The sequence below is a fragment of the Schistocerca cancellata genome, chromosome 6, assembly GCF_023864275.1.
Source record: "Schistocerca cancellata isolate TAMUIC-IGC-003103 chromosome 6, iqSchCanc2.1, whole genome shotgun sequence".
In the NCBI taxonomy this organism is placed as follows: domain Eukaryota; kingdom Metazoa; phylum Arthropoda; class Insecta; order Orthoptera; family Acrididae; genus Schistocerca; species Schistocerca cancellata.
This window is the reverse complement of record NC_064631.1, coordinates 189,029,377-189,047,176: the sequence shown is the minus strand read 5'-3', so window position 1 is coordinate 189,047,176 and position 17,800 is coordinate 189,029,377. Positions and strand designations below refer to the sequence as shown.

The window sequence follows — 17,800 nt, the reverse complement described above, 5'->3', positions numbered from 1 at the left end:
GTGAATGAAATACATACCTACAGACTCCAACATTCGTTTGTCCTTGTTCACGTGATCCTTCGGATACAGTTTCTGTCGCTGTCTGTAGGCACTTTCCTTTTCCTGGATTAGTTTTGTACGAAGTCTAGTGAATTTTGTAAGACACTTGATCTAACCGATTCATCGCCAAAGCAGGTCTGTGTTGACGATTCACACGAATCTGGCACTGATACATGGAGAGTTGAACTGGCTGCTTCTGCATCATAGGACTGTTTTATAGCTTTAGATGGATTGTCGAATCTTTGTGGCAGTTTACTCTTTATCGTCAGTTTAGGTAGCTTATTTGGGATGTCAAACAGTGTGGGTACTGCATTCCACAAGAGTTTATTATTGTCTGCGTTCATGGACTGGTTTTATTCGAAATGTAGCTAATAAAACTTAATATTATTATACAGATAAACTGGGTCTTTTTTCATAAGGTCTTCTCGTCTGCTCTTAACTAGCCATTTTCTGCTCCTAAAACGAAACATTAGTCATTAATACACATTTAGTTTGTAAGTGAATCCTGACGATAACTCGATGTTATATACCTCTCAGGATCCTTAGCAAACCTAAAAAAAGAACGGCTGTGGTGTCTTCTTCCTGTTGTTGCTGCAATTTATTGCGCTACAAACGCTCCCGCTGGTAAAAACAATTGTAGAAATCAAAATAAACAATCACTATTCGCTCTCGCGATCACGCCGAACTCACAATTTAACCTACTGGCCGCTTGGGGCGCTGCTGGCACGGTAGGCATTAGGCAACAAAATCGAGGGGAAGTGTCGCGACTGTTACGTTAGACTGTGGTGTAACTGCTTGTTGCGAGTCGTCAAGTGAGACAATGAAGTTACTCGCCTAAAAGCGTTTTATCGGATACAGTGATTACGCCCTGTCGAGTGTTCCTAGTGGGTGCTTGATAATGAGACGGCTGTGTGTGTGTGTGCGCAGGAGCCGTTCCAGTGCGAGGTGGAGCACCAGCTGGGCGTGCGCTGCCTCAACTCGGGGCCCGTCGTTTGCCGCGTCTCGCTGGACCGCGGCGGGTACGTGCCCGGCGAGACCATCGGCATCTCGGCCAGCGTGCACAACCGGAGCCGCGTCACCATCAGCTCCACAAAGGCCTGCCTCACCGAGGTGCGTTTCTCGTCTCTGCACAGCCGCCGAGCTGTTCACCGGCCGGTTACCGTTTGGTCCCATTTGACTACATTATATACATACTACGTACAGCACACGACAGCTAAATGTAACGTCGTAAAATATTTAACCTACATGTTACACTTTAAAACAAAAAATTATCAAATTTCATACAAATTTTGTACATTCAGTTACGTTTGTATTTATATGTATCTCTTAAAGTTATGTAAATAATCTTGAAATCATGTGGCTACAGTACAAATTCACAAAAAAATTATATATATAATAATTTACATTTGGTTGGTGTTTTATAATTGGGTATAAATATTATTTTCACGCATAACTGACTACAGTACATACATAATATTAATAAAATATCCCCATTATTTACATACATACTGTTCTATATTGTAACATTGCTTTTGGACTACATAATCATTAAGGAGGATTGGTCTAAACGAGGACAGTCATATTGTTCTCGAAAACTTGACGATAACAGTATGAATTTACTGCAGCACTTGCGAATGTTAAAATATCACAATATCTCACAGTACAAATGGGTATTCATACAATCAATGAAGATCATGCAGAAGCGATGTGAACAGTGAAATATGTTACTCTAGAACTTTAAATCGGCACACGATCTTGTACACACAGTCTGGCACAAGGGAGAATTCCCAAGTCAGCTTTTATATATAAATAAAAATGTGGATTGCATTATCAACGAATAAAACTGAGTGTGAATTTATGTTTATGTGCAAGTCTTTATAAATAGTTGAAATACAATTGGACCCAGAACTGAAACTTGTGGAAGGCCTTATGAAATAATCAACCGTTCAGAGAAGGAATTTCCCTGGCTTGGTGACATAACTACCCATTGTTTTCTGTTCGTGAGATATGACATAAACCATTCTAAAGCATAACTCCCAGTAACCTGTCTTTCTGTTTTATACAGGAGCAAGTGCTGGTTTACACAGTCAGATGGTTTTGTGAGGTCACAGAATAATCCCGCTACTTTTCTAGACTTGTCTAAGGTGGAACTGATTTTTTTCACAAACTCATTAATGACTTTTATTGTGTTTTTCCGTTTTGAAAGCCATATTGATTATCTGAAATTATATTTAATTTTTCTCTGAATTTTTTAATTTGTATTAGCACCACTCTCTCCAATATTTGTGAAAACACTGGATGAATAGAGACTGGGCCCATATCTTCTCTTGAGTCTTTTTTGAACAAAGGTTTTATGCCTGCATAATTTAGGGCATCTGGAAAGTGGCCTTCTTCAAGTGATTTATTAATTATTGAGCAAAGAGGCAAAGGCGGTGAGCTCCTGGCAGCTCCTTTAACTGCTTTGGTACATATGCCATTCTTCCCAGCAGAATTTTTGTTTTTTTAGCTAACTGCAGTATTCTCTACATCTTTGGCTGACGTTTTCTCAAATTTATTGATGGTTCTTCTACCTGCTGGCCTAAATGTACTTTTTCTGCATAAGCATCTACATCTGATACGTTTATTTTATTGAATTATTCTGACATCTGACGAGCATTTGTTACAATTTTATTTCTCCCCTTAATTTTGGAAATATCTTTTCCGTCAGTTCTAATTCCCAGATCTGATTTTATGACAAACCAAGCAGTCTCTGATTTGTGTCCGTGGGCCAGGATGTGTTTTTTGTAAGCCATATCCTTTACTGATTTCACTACCCTCTTAAATAAGATTTTATACCGTTTAACATAATTAATGGCAACGGGGTCTTCGTTATATTTCAGTTGCTTGTGCAGTTGTTTTTTTTCCCATTGGATATTTAATCTAGCAGTGGTCCAATTCAGCTTATTTTGACACTTTTGTGTGGCATACTCTAAGTGGAGAAATTTCATTAAATAGTAAGCACAACCACCAGTTCCATGTCTTTCCATTTTATACAGGAGGAAGTGATGGTTTATACAATCAAATGCTTTTGTGACATTGCAGAATAACCCTGAAACTTTTCTTGACTTGTCTAAGGCAGAACTGATTTTTTTCACAAACTCATTAATGGCCTTTATTGTGTTTTTGCCTGTTTGAAAGCAATATTGATTATCCGAAATTATATTTGATTTTGTCTATAATTTTTTTAAATTACATTTCCACAATTCTCTCCAATATTTGTGAAGAAATAAGTGGAAAAATTCATTAAGTACATGTAAAACATTTTCTAAAAATAGTTAAAAATGCACAGAGATTGGAATATCATTTTGAGCTTGCCACCTTCATATCTTCTAATTTAGAGCAGAACAATTTTATATTTTCAATGGTAAATGTGGTTTGCCATAACTTTTCATAGTACTTGGTTCATTTGCATTAGTTATTTCAATAAACAGAGCAAAGCGGTCTGAAATCCTAAGTCTTCCTTGTGTCATCAGCTTTATAATTTGTTAAAATATTGTCAATACAGATTCCTGTATTTTTATTTCCTTATGTGACTCCATGAGTCACTGGTTACATTCTCAAGCAGACACTATACTAGTTGTATGTCTAAGTAGTGAAGATTTGCTTAAATAACTCTGTCTGTGTGATCTTCATTTCTTGCATCACATGAATGTACATCTGCGTTTTTCTGGTAATACGTTGTCTTTTGTTAATGAGACTATTACTCACGAAAGCAAACTGGAGACCTGGCCAGGGTATCAGAACTGTCACTCTTATCTCTGAGAAAGGTAATATGGCAAACACTCCAGTACTCTTAAAAAATGGAATATTGTCACATACTATACATCTGTACACCAATGTCTTGCAAAGTGCAACAATTAAACAATGACTGACACTTTTGTTTGACAATAGTCCTTGGGCACTTCGATATTTATTCACAGTGTAATGTGTATAATATATTCACCACTGACTGGTTTAATTCTGATGCGTTTTTTTTTTGTAAAAAAATGCTATATTTTGTTGAAACAAATTCATATTGTTTGTGCACAAGATGACACATTCATCCCAACAACTTTTAAAAACAAATTCCATAGCATACTTTTTCCTCATAGTTTTCTTGTTTGTGTTAAAGTTCAGCTCTGTACAACATAAAAATGTGATATTTTGCAAAGTTGTTTTTTTTGTATAGTTCATAGTATTGCAAAAATTACTGCCCAAATATGCATTAACCCATGTCATCAATGGGATATTTATTGTAAGAACTTTACTTCATGTTTTTTGGGGTATGTGCTTGAGGACCACTGTGCTCTTCATCATGTCCCTTGTGCCATAATTTGCGCAGAGAGTCATCAGTCATCTGACTAGTTTGATGTGACCCATTACGAATTCCTCTCCTGTGGCAAATTTTCATTTCAGAGTAGCACCTGCAACTTACATCTTCAGTTATTTGCTATATGTATTCCAATCTCTGTCTGCCCCAGCAGTACTCTGCAGCTCCCGCTAATAACATGAAAACTATTCCCTAATGTCTCAGAACATCTGCTATCATCCTGTTGCTTCTTCTTGTCAGTGTTCTCATATGTTTCTTTCCACAATGATTCTGTGAAGAACCTCCTCATTCCTTACCTTATCACTTTAACTAATTTTCAACTTTCATCTGTAGCACCACATCTTAAATGCTTCAGGTTTCTTGTGTTTTGGCTTTCACACAGTCCATTTTTCACTACCATACAATGCTGTGCTACAAATGTACTTTCTTAGAAATTTCTTCCTCGAATGAAGGCCTATGTTTCTTGGCCAAAAATGACCATATTGTCAGTGCTTCTCTGATTTTTATGTCCTTGCTCTAACCATCATGTGTTATTTTGCTGCCTACGTAGCAGAATTCCTTAACTTTGTCTGTGTCGTAATCCCCAGTTCTGACGTTAGTTTCTCGCTGTTTTCATTTCTGCTACATCTCATTACTTATGTCTTTCTTCGATTTACTGTCAGTTCATATTCTGTTTTCATTAGACTGTTCATTCCATTCAGCAGATCCTGTAAATCTTCTTCACTTTCACTGAGAATCAGCAGATCTTATCATTGATATCCTTTCACCTTGAATTTTAATCCCACTCTTGAAAATTCCTGTTATTTTTGTCATTGCTTCTTGAATTTATAGATTGAACAGTAGGCTCAAAAGACTACATCCCTGTCTTACACTCATTTTAATATGAGCACTTCATTCTTAGTCTTCCAGTCTTATTGTTCTTTTTTGGTTGTTGTTTGAACTGTATATTACTGACCTTTCCCTATGCTTAACCCAATTTTTCTCAGAATTTCAAACTTCTTGCACCATTTCAGTCTCAAGTGCTTTCTCCAGGTCAATATCTCCTATGAACAAGTGTTGATTTTTCTTCAGCCTTGCCTCAATTGTCAACCACAACATCAGAACTGCCTCCCTGGAGGAGCCTTTCCCTTTCTTAAAGCCAAACTGATTGTCACTTAACATACTCTCACTTTTTTTTTCCATTCTTATTTATATTATTCTTGTCAGCAACTTAGGTGCATGTGTTGTTAAGCTGATTGTGTGATAATTCTCACACTTGCCAACTCTTGCTATCTTTGGAATTGTGTGGATGATGTTTTTGTGAAAGTTTGATGGTATGTTGCCAGTCTCATAAGTTCTATACACCAACATAAATAGTCATTTTGTTGTCACTCCCCCCAGGCATTTTAGAAATTTTGATCTATCCTTTCTGCCTTATTTGATCTTAATTCATCCACAGCTCTTTTAAATTCTGATTCTAGTGCTGGATGCCCTATCTGTTCCTTGTCGACTCCTGTTTCTTCTTCCATTACATCATCAAACAAGCCCTCTCCTTGTAGTGACAGACAGAGGCATTAAAGACAGGATGATATCAGTGACTCTTTCTTCGTGTGTGTGTGTGTGTGTGTGTGTGTGTGTGTGTGTGTGTGTGTGTGTGTGTGTGTGTGTGTGTGTTGTTTGACTACTTCTAATGAAGGTCTTACTCTGATAGCCACTTAAACCTAGCAGTCTGTTTTCAATGTATCTGTGAGCCAAAGCCTCCTCTCTGTGGCAAGTACCAATCTGTTCTTTTCATACAATTTCTTCTCATTATTATTCTACACAGTTGCAGATGGCACTATGGAAAGATTTATTATTACTGAACACTTATTTAAAGTAGTCAACTAGAAAAACCTTCCAACAACTTTCTTATTCTAGGTTTTCAGTCTTGTTGGTGAGACACAAAGGCTTCTAAGTTATTAGGTATTTTAAATTATATACCATATTAAAAAAAATGGCGCATTTTGAAAGAACCAAATATTGAAGGTTCACATTATATATGAATATTCCACAAGCTTTTGGTATTAAGCTGATACCCAGAAACAATATGAGAGTTAAGCCCTCTGTAGCTTGCAACTTTGTAGAAATCCTACATGGGAAGATAGACCTTTGCCTGTGAAATGTGCAGGATCTAGAGCTGTGCCATTTCTGAATATTATGAGAGCTTAATCTTCCTGCACTGGTACCGTGAGCTAAAATGGTAGCTCGATTTTCACAGTTAACAATCATACATAACAAACTCACCAGCAAAATAATTAATATTACTGGTGGAAGCTATTACAGGAAGCAAGGAATACGTAAAAACAGATGTTTACCATTATTATAAAGTTATTAAATTATTGTCAGTGCACCTGATGATGGCAACCTAGTAATTTGCCGATATCTCGTGCCCACTGGAAGTGACATCCAACCAATCAACTGTGAACTATTTCATTAAAGTTATTAAAATTTAAATTTCTTCTCACTTTCTCAATTCAAGATTTCTTCTGAAGTGTCAGAAAACATGAGACATACGAGGTGTGTTCAAAGAATTCTGGAACTTTGTTCACAAAATTCTTCTTTGCTTACCTTTTACTTATTGTGCATGGTCTTCAGGCCATTTCCACTTCTGGAATCAGCTGGATTGCGTGAAGCACCATCTGCAAATTTTCTTTTATCTCATCTATCATTGAAAATTTTTGTCCTTTCAATACCTTAACATCATAACTGTAGACCCATCTCTCATCACCAGTTATGATTCTCTTACAGAGCATCTTGTTCTAATTTGCACAATCCAAAAGCTCTTCACAGATTGTGATGGGAAGGTCATTCTGGTCTTGACTCATGAGCCATGGGACCAACGTGGCAGCAACATGATGCATTCCAAGTTGCTGTGTCAGGATTTCGTGACATGGTCCAACTGAAATGTTACATTCTTCTGCAATCTCTCAGACTGTCAGTCTTTGATTGGCATGCACATTTTCATTGACATTCCTGACACGAGCGTCGTCGGTAGACACTGAAGAGTGTCCTGACCGAGGGTCATCTTTAACTTCCATCTGGCTGATTTGCGACACCGAGTGTGGCTTAAGCACTCATTGCCGTAGGTTTCCTGCAACATTTGGTGAGTCTCTGTCGAGGGTTTCTTGAATTTCACGCAATATTTAATGCAGACATATTGCTCCTCTAACTCTGCCATCTTGAAATTCGAGAGTTGTACAGTGCAACATTCTACTCAATACAGCACTGAAAAATAACTAACAAATATACAACAATGAAACTTCCAGGGGTGTGCAGGGATGCCAACTGCATTTTGCTCCGAGACATCATTGGTGCAAAATTGCGAATGTTACAGAATTTTCTGAACAGACCTCGTATGTAACTTTAGGATACAAGCAGAAATGATCAAAGATCTAAAATACAAAGTAATTAATTAATTGATTGATTGTGTTACATAAGGCCAATGAAGAAGATGAATCTTCAGAGATATGAAATGAGTCAGTCATCATCATCATAATCAATAGCCATTCATTATCCACTGCTGGAAATAGGCTTCTTCCTAAATTATTCATACAGTACAACATTAAGCTTTCCACATCCAAGTTTGTCCTTTTTCCTTTTGTCATCTAGCTATCTTCCATTATTGTGGGAAAAAAGGCCATCTCCCATTGTTTTATCTTGCTGTATGTTTGTTTATTGTCAGGCAACCTTCAATTTATAAGCTGTGACAATTAATGCCAACTTCTGGTGCTAGAAGGTCAGTTTTGCTTTGTTATATTAAGACCTAAACTACTACCCATGCTCCACATATAGGTCTCTTCAGCTGTCATAACCTAGGTTAGTGTTGTTGTGTCATCAGCAGATATTCTTCCTGAAACACCATTTAAAACAATTGGAAGCTCATTTATATATAGATTAAGAACAAGTGTGGGCCAAGTTGGTATTTGTGGTACTCCACCTTATGTTCCCCCATTATGAGGTTAGTTTCAAGCCTGTGACACAATCTGTCAGTAAGACACTCTGCTTTCTGATGTGAAGATAAGACTGTGTCCATGTAGGAGGGAGGCCATTAATGCCATAACATAATATAATATGTGACATAGATTTTTGTGATGCACACAATAAAATGCTCTAGCAGGACTTCAATGGGGAAGTCTCATATTGCTTTCTCTGTGGAGACTCTCTTATGAAAGCCAAACTGAGAAACAGTTAACAATTTCTGCTCATCTAAATGAGTCAGTTTTTTGTCATGGGCAGCTTTATATGCTTTTGAAAAGAATGAAAAGAGTGAAAAAGGTTTGTAATTAGAGATGATTTGCTTACTTCCAACTTTCTAGATGTATTTTACTTTTCAGTTTTATCCTTATTTGTTGTATGGGGAAACAAGACTCAAAGTTGTGCATGAGTATGCTTGAGAAAAGGTTAAATTTACCATATTCGAGTCTGCGTTACAGATTGCTTCCCAGTGTTCTTCTTGAAATTTCTGTCTAAACACCATGATCAAGTCACTTTTTACAATTCTGTGATACTTTGCCTCTATAATCTGTACCTAACTGGTTAGTATATTGTGCTGTTAACATTTGGTCATCATTGTCAGATAAGCTACTGACCATTGGTTTTACAACTAAATCACTGCAAGTGGTTGGGACTGGAAACAAAATGGGACTGGATGTTGTACTGTGTTCTTCATTCCTCTCAGGGAATTTTACCAGTGTTTCCAAACCGGTCCCTCTTTCCTCCCTAATGAAGGAACTAACAGTTCCAAAAGCTAGAAATAGTTTTTTTCTACTTTTAATGTGTTGATGCTCATATTCACATAAAAGGCTGTGTGACAGTTATAACAGAGCTGTCATATAACATGACTACATTCACAGATGGCCCTGTTTCTGATAGGGCAGGCTGCGCCTATGGCAGGAATGAAATAGGATGTGCTGGAATTGTGCATAGGACAGGGCTTCAGTTTAAGTCTTCTACTGGGATACGAGCCATATGGAAAGGGTATGAGAGTAGGTATTGCATAAGGATGGACCAAGATGTTTTGTAGATTTGGTGGGCAGTGCAGTGCCACTTTTTATCTACATCTACATGGATACTCTGCAAATCACATTCAAGTGCCTAGCAGAGGGTTCATCGAACCACCTTCACAATTCTCTATTATTCCAGTCTCGTATAGCGTGCGGAGAGAATGAACAACTATATCTTTCTGTACGAGCTCTGATTTCCCTTATTTTATCGTGGTGATCATTCCTTCCTACGTAGGTCGGTGCCAACAAAATATTTTCACATTTGGAGAAGAAAGTTAGTGACTGGAATTTTGTGAGAAGATTCCACACAACAAAAAATGCCTTTCTTTTAATGATTTCCAGCCCAAATCCTGTATCATTTCTGTGACACTCTTTCCCATATTTCGTGATGATACAAAACATGCTGCCTTTCTTTGAACTTTTTTGATGTACTCTGTCAGTCCTACCTGGTAAGGATCCTCTGTCAGTCCTACCTGGTAAGGATCCCACACCACGCAGCAGTATTCTAAAAGAGGACGGACAAGCGTAGTGTAGGCAGTCTCCATAGTAGGTCTGTTACATTTTCTAAGTGTTCTGCCAATAAAATGCAGTCTTTGGTTAGCCTTCTCCGCAACAGTTACTGTGTGTTCCTTCCAATTTAAGTTGTTCATAATTGTAATACCTACGTATTTAGTTGAATTTACAGCTTTTAGGTTAGACTGATTTATCGTGTAACCGAAGTTTTAACGAGTTCCTTTTAGCTCTAATTTCGTTATTTAGGGTCAACTGCCACTTTTTGCACCATTCAGATATCTTTTCTAAATCATTTTGCAGTTTGTTTTGATCTTCTGATGACTTTATTAGTTGATAAACAACAGCGTCTTCTGCAAACAATCGAAGACGGCTTCTCAGATTGTCTCCAGAATCATTTATATAGACAAGGGACAGCAAAGGGCCTGTGACACTACCTTGGGGAACGTCAGAAACCACTTCTGTTTTACTCGATGACTTTCCATCAATTACTACGAACTGTGACCTCTCTGACAGAAAATCACAAAACCAGTCACATAACTGAGACAATATTCCATAAGCACGCAGTTTCACTACGAGCTGCTTGTGTGGTGCAATGTCAAAAGCCTCCGTAAATCCAGATCTGAAATCCCTTGTCAATAGCATTCAACACTTCATGCGAATAAAGGAGCTAGCTGTGTTTCACAGGAAAGATGTTTTCTAAACCCATGTTGACTGCGTGTCAATAGACCATTTTCTTTGAGGTAATTCATAATGTTCAAACACAATATATGTTCTAAAATCCTGCTGCATATCGACTTTAATGATATGGGCCTGTAGTTTAGTGGATTACTCCTACTACCTTTCTTGAATATTGGTGTGACCTGTGCAACTTTCCAGTCTTTGAGTATGGTTCTTTCATCGAGCGAACGGTTGTATATGATTGTTAAGTATGGAGAGGTGGGAAGATTGTGAGCAGGATGTTCCTCATTCTTGGCCATGGTGATAAGTATCTGAAGCCCTGGCAAAGGATGTGGCTAAACTGTGACTGTTTGAGGCAATACTGGCCAATGAAGGATGTGCTCCTTTGCATGTTGTTCATGGGGGTGATGAGAGAATTAGAAGCATGTGTGTTTGCATGCATTTAACAACAAAGTAATGGCACTTACTAATGTACTACACATGTTCAATTAAATATTGATGTATGAAGTTGTAGAGGTTGCCCAGAAGAAGTAATTTTATATCAGCTTTTGCTTTGATACTTTCCAGACATTTTATGTTATTGGACAAGTGACCAGACATATCTGTGGTTGCATACTGATATCTTTGCTGAACACTGATATCTTTGGTAATAAGTAACAATGCTCATTTTCCTTCTAGTGCTGTAGTTGTGGACATAGCTTTGCCTCTTAAAATTACAATGAATTATTAATGAAGAACTTTAGCAGTGAAAGTAAACTGTAGATTTTCAAGATGTAGTTATAATGCCTAGCTGTTTGATGATCCACCCATGAGATGACTCTCAGTTAACACACGTATGATCCTCACTGCTTGCTTTGGTGCAGTCAAAACTTTGCTCCTAACATCAGAAAACAACACAGTAAATAGTGGAAATATGCAAAACAAGTTGTACCTACGTACAAGAGGAAGCCAAGTCGCTTCATTATGTAGCTTGCAACAAAAAATAGTTGTATCCTTTCAGTGTCCTGATTGCCTTTGTGTGCTGCCCGCAGACAATCCAGTATGTGTCACGCAATAAAGTGGTGCAGACAGAAACTCGTGAGCTGGCAGCTCTGAGTCGCGGTAAGGTGCGGCCTGGGGACTCGGACGAGTGGCGCGGAGAGCAGCTGTACGTGCCGCCACTGCCGCCCACCAATCTGCGTGGCTGCCACCTCATCAACGTCCAGTATGATGTCTATGTGAGTTGTCTCTCCTCACTGCTTTACTCTTCCCAGTAATAGTACTGATATAATTATTTATTCAGAAATCATTTGTTATTAGAGTGTCTGTACTGGAATACTTTTATAATTATTTCTTTTTATTTTTTCTCTCTTCCCTAATTCTTTTCAAGTGTTATTTCTTTTTTTCATTCTTTTGTTGACTTGGATCCTGTCTTCTTCTTTTGCCTTGTGGTTTCTGGTTCTTGTATGTTGATGGTATTACTGAATTTTTCTTGATCTTTCTTGTTACCTTTTGTCATGTGTAGCTGTTTGAGACCATCCATAACTTCCTATATCCACTTAAGTTTTCCCTTGCCTGAATGTATGAATTTGAGAATTTTTCTTGTGATTCTGTTCTCTTTCATCCTGTGAATGTGTCTGTAAAACTTGATTCTTCTTTTGTTACATGTGTGTCTATCTATGTTTGTGTGTTTGTATACTTCTGATGTTACTCTCTTCATCCAGACCCTCTTTCAGTTTACTAGTCTGATTTTTTTCAAGATTTTTCTGTTCCTGATACTCTTATTTCTCTATTTTCTATTGTCCACCAATTTGTGTTATTTCAGTTGTGTATTTATTTGTGCCTTTCTGGAAGTATCGCTGAGTTTTAGTGTCTCAATTTTGTGTTGATGGGTTTTATTGTAGAGTGTCCATATGAGCAAGTATACTTTTTAGGGTTTTCTGATTCTTTTTTGATTTGCTTCTAATTAATAATTTCTTCTAATTATTTAAAATGAAGGTCTGTGCCATTTTCTTGTGGGTTTTTACTGTATGGCCATTGGCCATCAGTAATCTCTTAAAGTACCGCATTGAGCTGAATAATTTCTGAGAATAATGTATGAAGTAGATAACTGCACATATAGCATGGGTCTCTTTAAGGATCTCATAATTCTCAAACTCACTTCCCAGTATATTTACTCTTGAATGTGTTTTTGTTGAGGACAATAAAAACAAGTTTCAGCTCAGCTGTTGTTTACACAATCAATATACAATATAATGTTCATGTTAACTTTACCTATTTACCTATTCAGAGTGGAGTTATGCACTCTAGTACAAAAGTGTTCAATAATTTCCATACTAATATAAAGGAAGAATTTGGGAAACCAACCCAGTTCTAAGAAAATTAAAAACATACCTCATTAGCCATACATTTTTCAAATGATCTAATTACCCAAATGCAAGGAAGTTCTGTGAGCTACATGGCAAGTACACTGAGGCATGAAAACTGTTACACTGTGATGGAGATTTTCATCACATAATGAGAATTAAATGATTCCATTCAGCATTGGTACCCATTATCAACATCAATATGAGGTTTGACCTCCATGGTCACAAATACACTCATAGCCTGCAAATGACATCTGGAGCAATTTACTGCAATGCCTGTGTTATCTTATAAAGATTGCTGGCTGGATTATATGTCTTTCCATCACATCCTGTATGTGCTCAGTGTGTGACAGATCAAGAGACCTGGGAGACTAGTCCAGGACCTGCATGTCCCTAAAGGCATCTGTGGTGTGCACTGCAATGTGGGGGTCTTGCTTTAGTCTGCTGGCATATTTCATTCATTTCATGGTCCTGACAAGCACAGCAAAAAACCTCCATCTCTACTTACAAGATTACTTGCTAATTCAATTTCAACTGCTTCCTTAATAACACTATCCCAGTAGCTGGAAGTGCATGCCAGAATCTCGTTGTTATTATAACTCCATCGGATGACTGGTGTCAAGACGATGTTCTGCAATAGCATATTTGCATGGCTATTATAGGTGAGTTATCATTTATGCTCAATACACCTGTCCTCATAGTCTGACCAGTATATGATGTGCAACAACTGCTGTTGTCATCCATCCATTTCTTTGGATTTTGTGCAAGACCTTTCAACAGTAATCTGCTACGGTAGTCATTGTAGGCATCACACAAGATCAGTCAACTGTGTTTTGTTCAGTATCTCTCCACCAGAAGCCCTATTCTTTGTTTTACATGTATTATGCAGTAGTCTCTATTTCCTTAGAAGTTTCTTGACAGCAGCCACATACCATCAACTGTACTACTGGATGTATTGCTATCCAGTGCAAGACCAACTATTCTTTTAAACTTCAGCCATAGTTCTACAATCTCCTGTCCTGAGCTAAAAGTTTCTCAAGTTCCTTATTGAGACATGACACTACTGTTTCTTTATCTGGCTCACTGAACATATAAATCTTTCTACTAGCTGGACAGTTGCCCAGTTTGACTTTCCTCCTCCCCCTCCCCCCACCCCCCAGATATGGCCCTGAAAGTGAGAATTAATGCACAATCACCTTAAAAGCTCAAGCATCCAAACTGCAGACAGGAATAATATACTGAAGGATGGAGAAGGAAACTGAGGCTCTGTTAGATGATAGTTAGATTGGCATTAGGACGGGTAAAAGCATCAGAGAGACTGTTCGGATGTTGAGAATGGAAGCAAGACTTAGGAAAAATCAAAACATTTTCATAGTGTTAGAAATAGTTTTTGATTATGTCAAATGGTAATATACAACACACACAACAACCAAGAGGAAAAAATAAGAAGAAAAGACCAAGAACAAAGTTCTTGGACAAAAAAGGGTGGAAGGCAAAGATGCAGACTTCCTCATCTACTTTTCAACCTATACATCAAAGAAGCAATAATGGAAATAAAAAAGAGCTTCAAGTGAAATTACAATACAGTTTGAAAGGGTATGATGATGTAGCTGTCCTCAGTGAAAGTGAGGAAGAATTTCAGTGCCTTCTGAACGGAATGAACAGTAAATGAAAGCAAAATATGGTATGAGAGTAAACCAAAGACAGATGAAAGTAATGAGAAATAGCAGAAAGGAGACTAATAATAAACTTAACATTGAAAGTGAGAACCATGTAGTAGACAAAGTGAAGAAAGTGAAGTAGTGTATGACAGATGAAGTAAGGAAGGCATAAGATGCAGGTAACCACATCAAAGGAGAGTGTGCATCACTAAAAGATGTCTACTATCAAACAGAGGCCGTGATTTGAGGAAGAAATTTCTGAGAATGTACATTTGGCATACAGCATTGTAGTAAGCATGTGAAAGTGATTGTAGGAAAATCAGAAAAGAAGATAATCAAAATATTTGAGAAAATGTTATACAAAATGCTGAAAATTAACTCTACTGAGAAGGTAGAAAATGAGGAAAAGTGTATGTGGAAAACGGTGAGTAGACAAAAGGGTAGGATGACAGGACATGTATTAGGACATAAAGGAAAATTACTTGCAGGATAATGAGAGCAATAGATGGGAATATATCCAACAAATAATTGACTGCTGATAAAAGAGGAAAAAGGCCTTGGAGGAAGTGTTGTAAAAGGTGAACAGATTAGAGGAGCAAGGATGTGGGAAAATGAAGACAGCTGTGGAGTGAAGAGGGGATGATGGTTGAGAGGGAAAGGCAGCAAGGAAATGAGGTCAGAATGTGATACTGGGGAGCCCACCCTGGTGCAGGCAGGGGAACTTGTGGATGGCACATGATGAAATGGATGAATGGATTGAGAGAGAGCACAGATTGCTCTTAGCCATAGTTTGACATTATACACTCATTCAAGTGGACAGCTGTTGTGGATTATGGAAAGGATGTTCTTCATTTCAGGGCAAAATCCTGGCAAAGGCTATGGTTACATCATTCTGAGTTGATAATGTGTAGTGTGTGGAGACGTCCTTTGTGGCTGCTTTGTGGTGGTGATTGGAGAATTAGGATATGGGGTGCAAGAGAATTGTGTCTGTTTATGCAATACAACACATATACTATAATACTCTCTATTAAAGCACTGAATGAGTAAGAACTGCCCATTTAGAACAGCAGATACCTACTGTGTGTGTGTGTGTGTGTGTGTGTGTGTGTGTGTGTGTGTGTGTGTGTGTGAACCCCATGCACAACATGCTACAATCCTTACCTGCAACCAGGAGAGCTTCCTCTACTGACATGTTCGTGTCATCTCTGCCTGCATATCCTTAGCCACTAACTCTTCCTGTTCATTACCTTTTCCATGTTATTTTGACACATTCTGTCCATGGCAACCAATAAGCATTTAAATGCATGTGAGTATTTGTGAATGTGTCTAACCTTATAGAAGAATGAAAATACAAAAAGTCGAAAGTTCAAAAAGTCAGTTAACAGTATTCTGTTTCTTCCTTATGAGTGCTCCATGCTTTTTCATTACGGTGAGTTCTCTTTACTTGGTCAGTTGTTTCATTTTCCAGCCAAGATATTCCATTACTACATCTAATATTAAATCAAGAAAAATAATTTGTTCAGTTTAAGTGCAGCAGCCATAATATCAATATGGAAGAAGATCTTAGATTATTAAAGCATGTCATGCTTGAGCCACAGATCACAGCCAGCTTTTTAGCATGATTTTAGGAATGTGAGTCTTTATTCTTAATGTTTACACATTCATACACATGCAGATGTGTGTCTGAAACCACCTTTTGTGAAGTCCTTTATTTATTGCTGTTATCTGATTCGTAGACCCAAGATATGTGTTAATCTGAAACAGTGCAGGTCACTGTACTAACTGTTTGCAATGCTAGACACTTTCTACCCATAGTAAATGATCTCTTCTAATCAGTTTACTAGACAGATTTTGATTAGCAACTGAAGTGCATGAAAATAAAATATTATTCAGACTCCAGGCATTGTGGCTTCTAATTGGGTGAAATCATCTTCCATATTAATTTGTCAGCTCTGCTCTCCTACAAATTTGTTGCAACTGTTTTTAATTACAATTTAACGTACTTAAATTGTTACAGTTCATCGTAGAACCAAAGAGCCTGGATAAGGAGATTAAGGTGCAACTACCCATAATGCTTGCCACCTATCCATTTAGAAATCAAGAGGGCACACTGCAGCGTAAACAAGGCACCCACTATCCATCGACACTGCCCATTTTCCGACCATGGCTTGAAGAGAAGACATTTGACTGAAATAGCACTGGTAAAGACTGTGCTTGCAAATTTGTCATAAATAACAAGTGCACCTCTTCTGAAGTCCTTCATTTATTGCTGTGATGAGATATGTAGACCCAAGAGATGTGTCTGTCTGTAGCAGTGCAGGTCACTGTACTAACTGTTTGCAATGCTAGAAAGTTTCTACCCATAGTAAATGATCTCTTGTAATCAGTTTACTAGACAGATTTTGATTAGCAACTGGAGTGGATGAAATGTTTTTTCAAAGGCAGTTTGAGTATTATTGATCAAATGTTAAAAACACTAAGTAATGTAACAAGAGTTATTTAGATGGATAACTAATATTTAGTGGTTTAGCTTTAAAAACAATACCAACAGAACAGCATTATCATTTGTGAGATCTGTTGTCTCATGTACATGTGAATACACCTCCGTAAATTCATACGTAAAAAAAAAAAAAAAAACATGTTCACATTTATGTTCTTAATCCTAACTAAACATGTAATAAGTGAAAGTATTTATTGTACAAAGTAACTATTCATTTATCAAGAAAAAAGTTGGACACATTTATTTAGTATATCTGTCCATATTATTAGCATCATAGGACAGTGCCATTAACTATAATATTGACCTGTAACAACTATCATATCACTGTAATACTTATAAACTAGTCTTCAGTCATGAATTCTGTATTGTTTATTTTAATGTTGTGGATAGAAACATAAAAATAGCAGGAAAGAAATTGTTTCAGACACTTTATATATTTCTGTAAATATGTGCCAATTGTTAGGAATCAATATATCTAGAGTTAATTCTATTTGTTTTACAGGTTCTAAATTATTATTATTATTATTATTATTATTAAATGTATATTGAAAGAAATTTTTGTGAATTATCATGGAATCTAACTATGAAAGAAAGTTGTAGTGGAATATAAATAATAGGATGAGTGAAGGTAGCCACTTACTGTATAGTTGAAGTGTTGAACTGTCATTAAGTATACAGACAAATTGAAAACACCA

General features: G+C 37.3%; 1 protein-coding gene across 1 annotated transcript in view; it reads left to right on the top strand.

The window, feature by feature from the left end:
- LOC126190936 (arrestin domain-containing protein 17) overlaps window positions 1–17,466 on the top strand; it is a 166,260-nt gene extending 148,794 nt beyond the window's left edge. The window contains exons 4-6 of the mRNA XM_049931580.1: window positions 967–1,149; window positions 11,631–11,816; window positions 16,623–17,466. Coding sequence (XP_049787537.1) covers window positions 967–1,149; window positions 11,631–11,816; window positions 16,623–16,796 — 543 coding nt within the window. The 3' untranslated portion in view covers window positions 16,797–17,466. The remainder of the gene's footprint in view (window positions 1–966; window positions 1,150–11,630; window positions 11,817–16,622) is intronic.
- The last annotated feature ends 334 nt before the right edge of the window (window positions 17,467–17,800 follow it).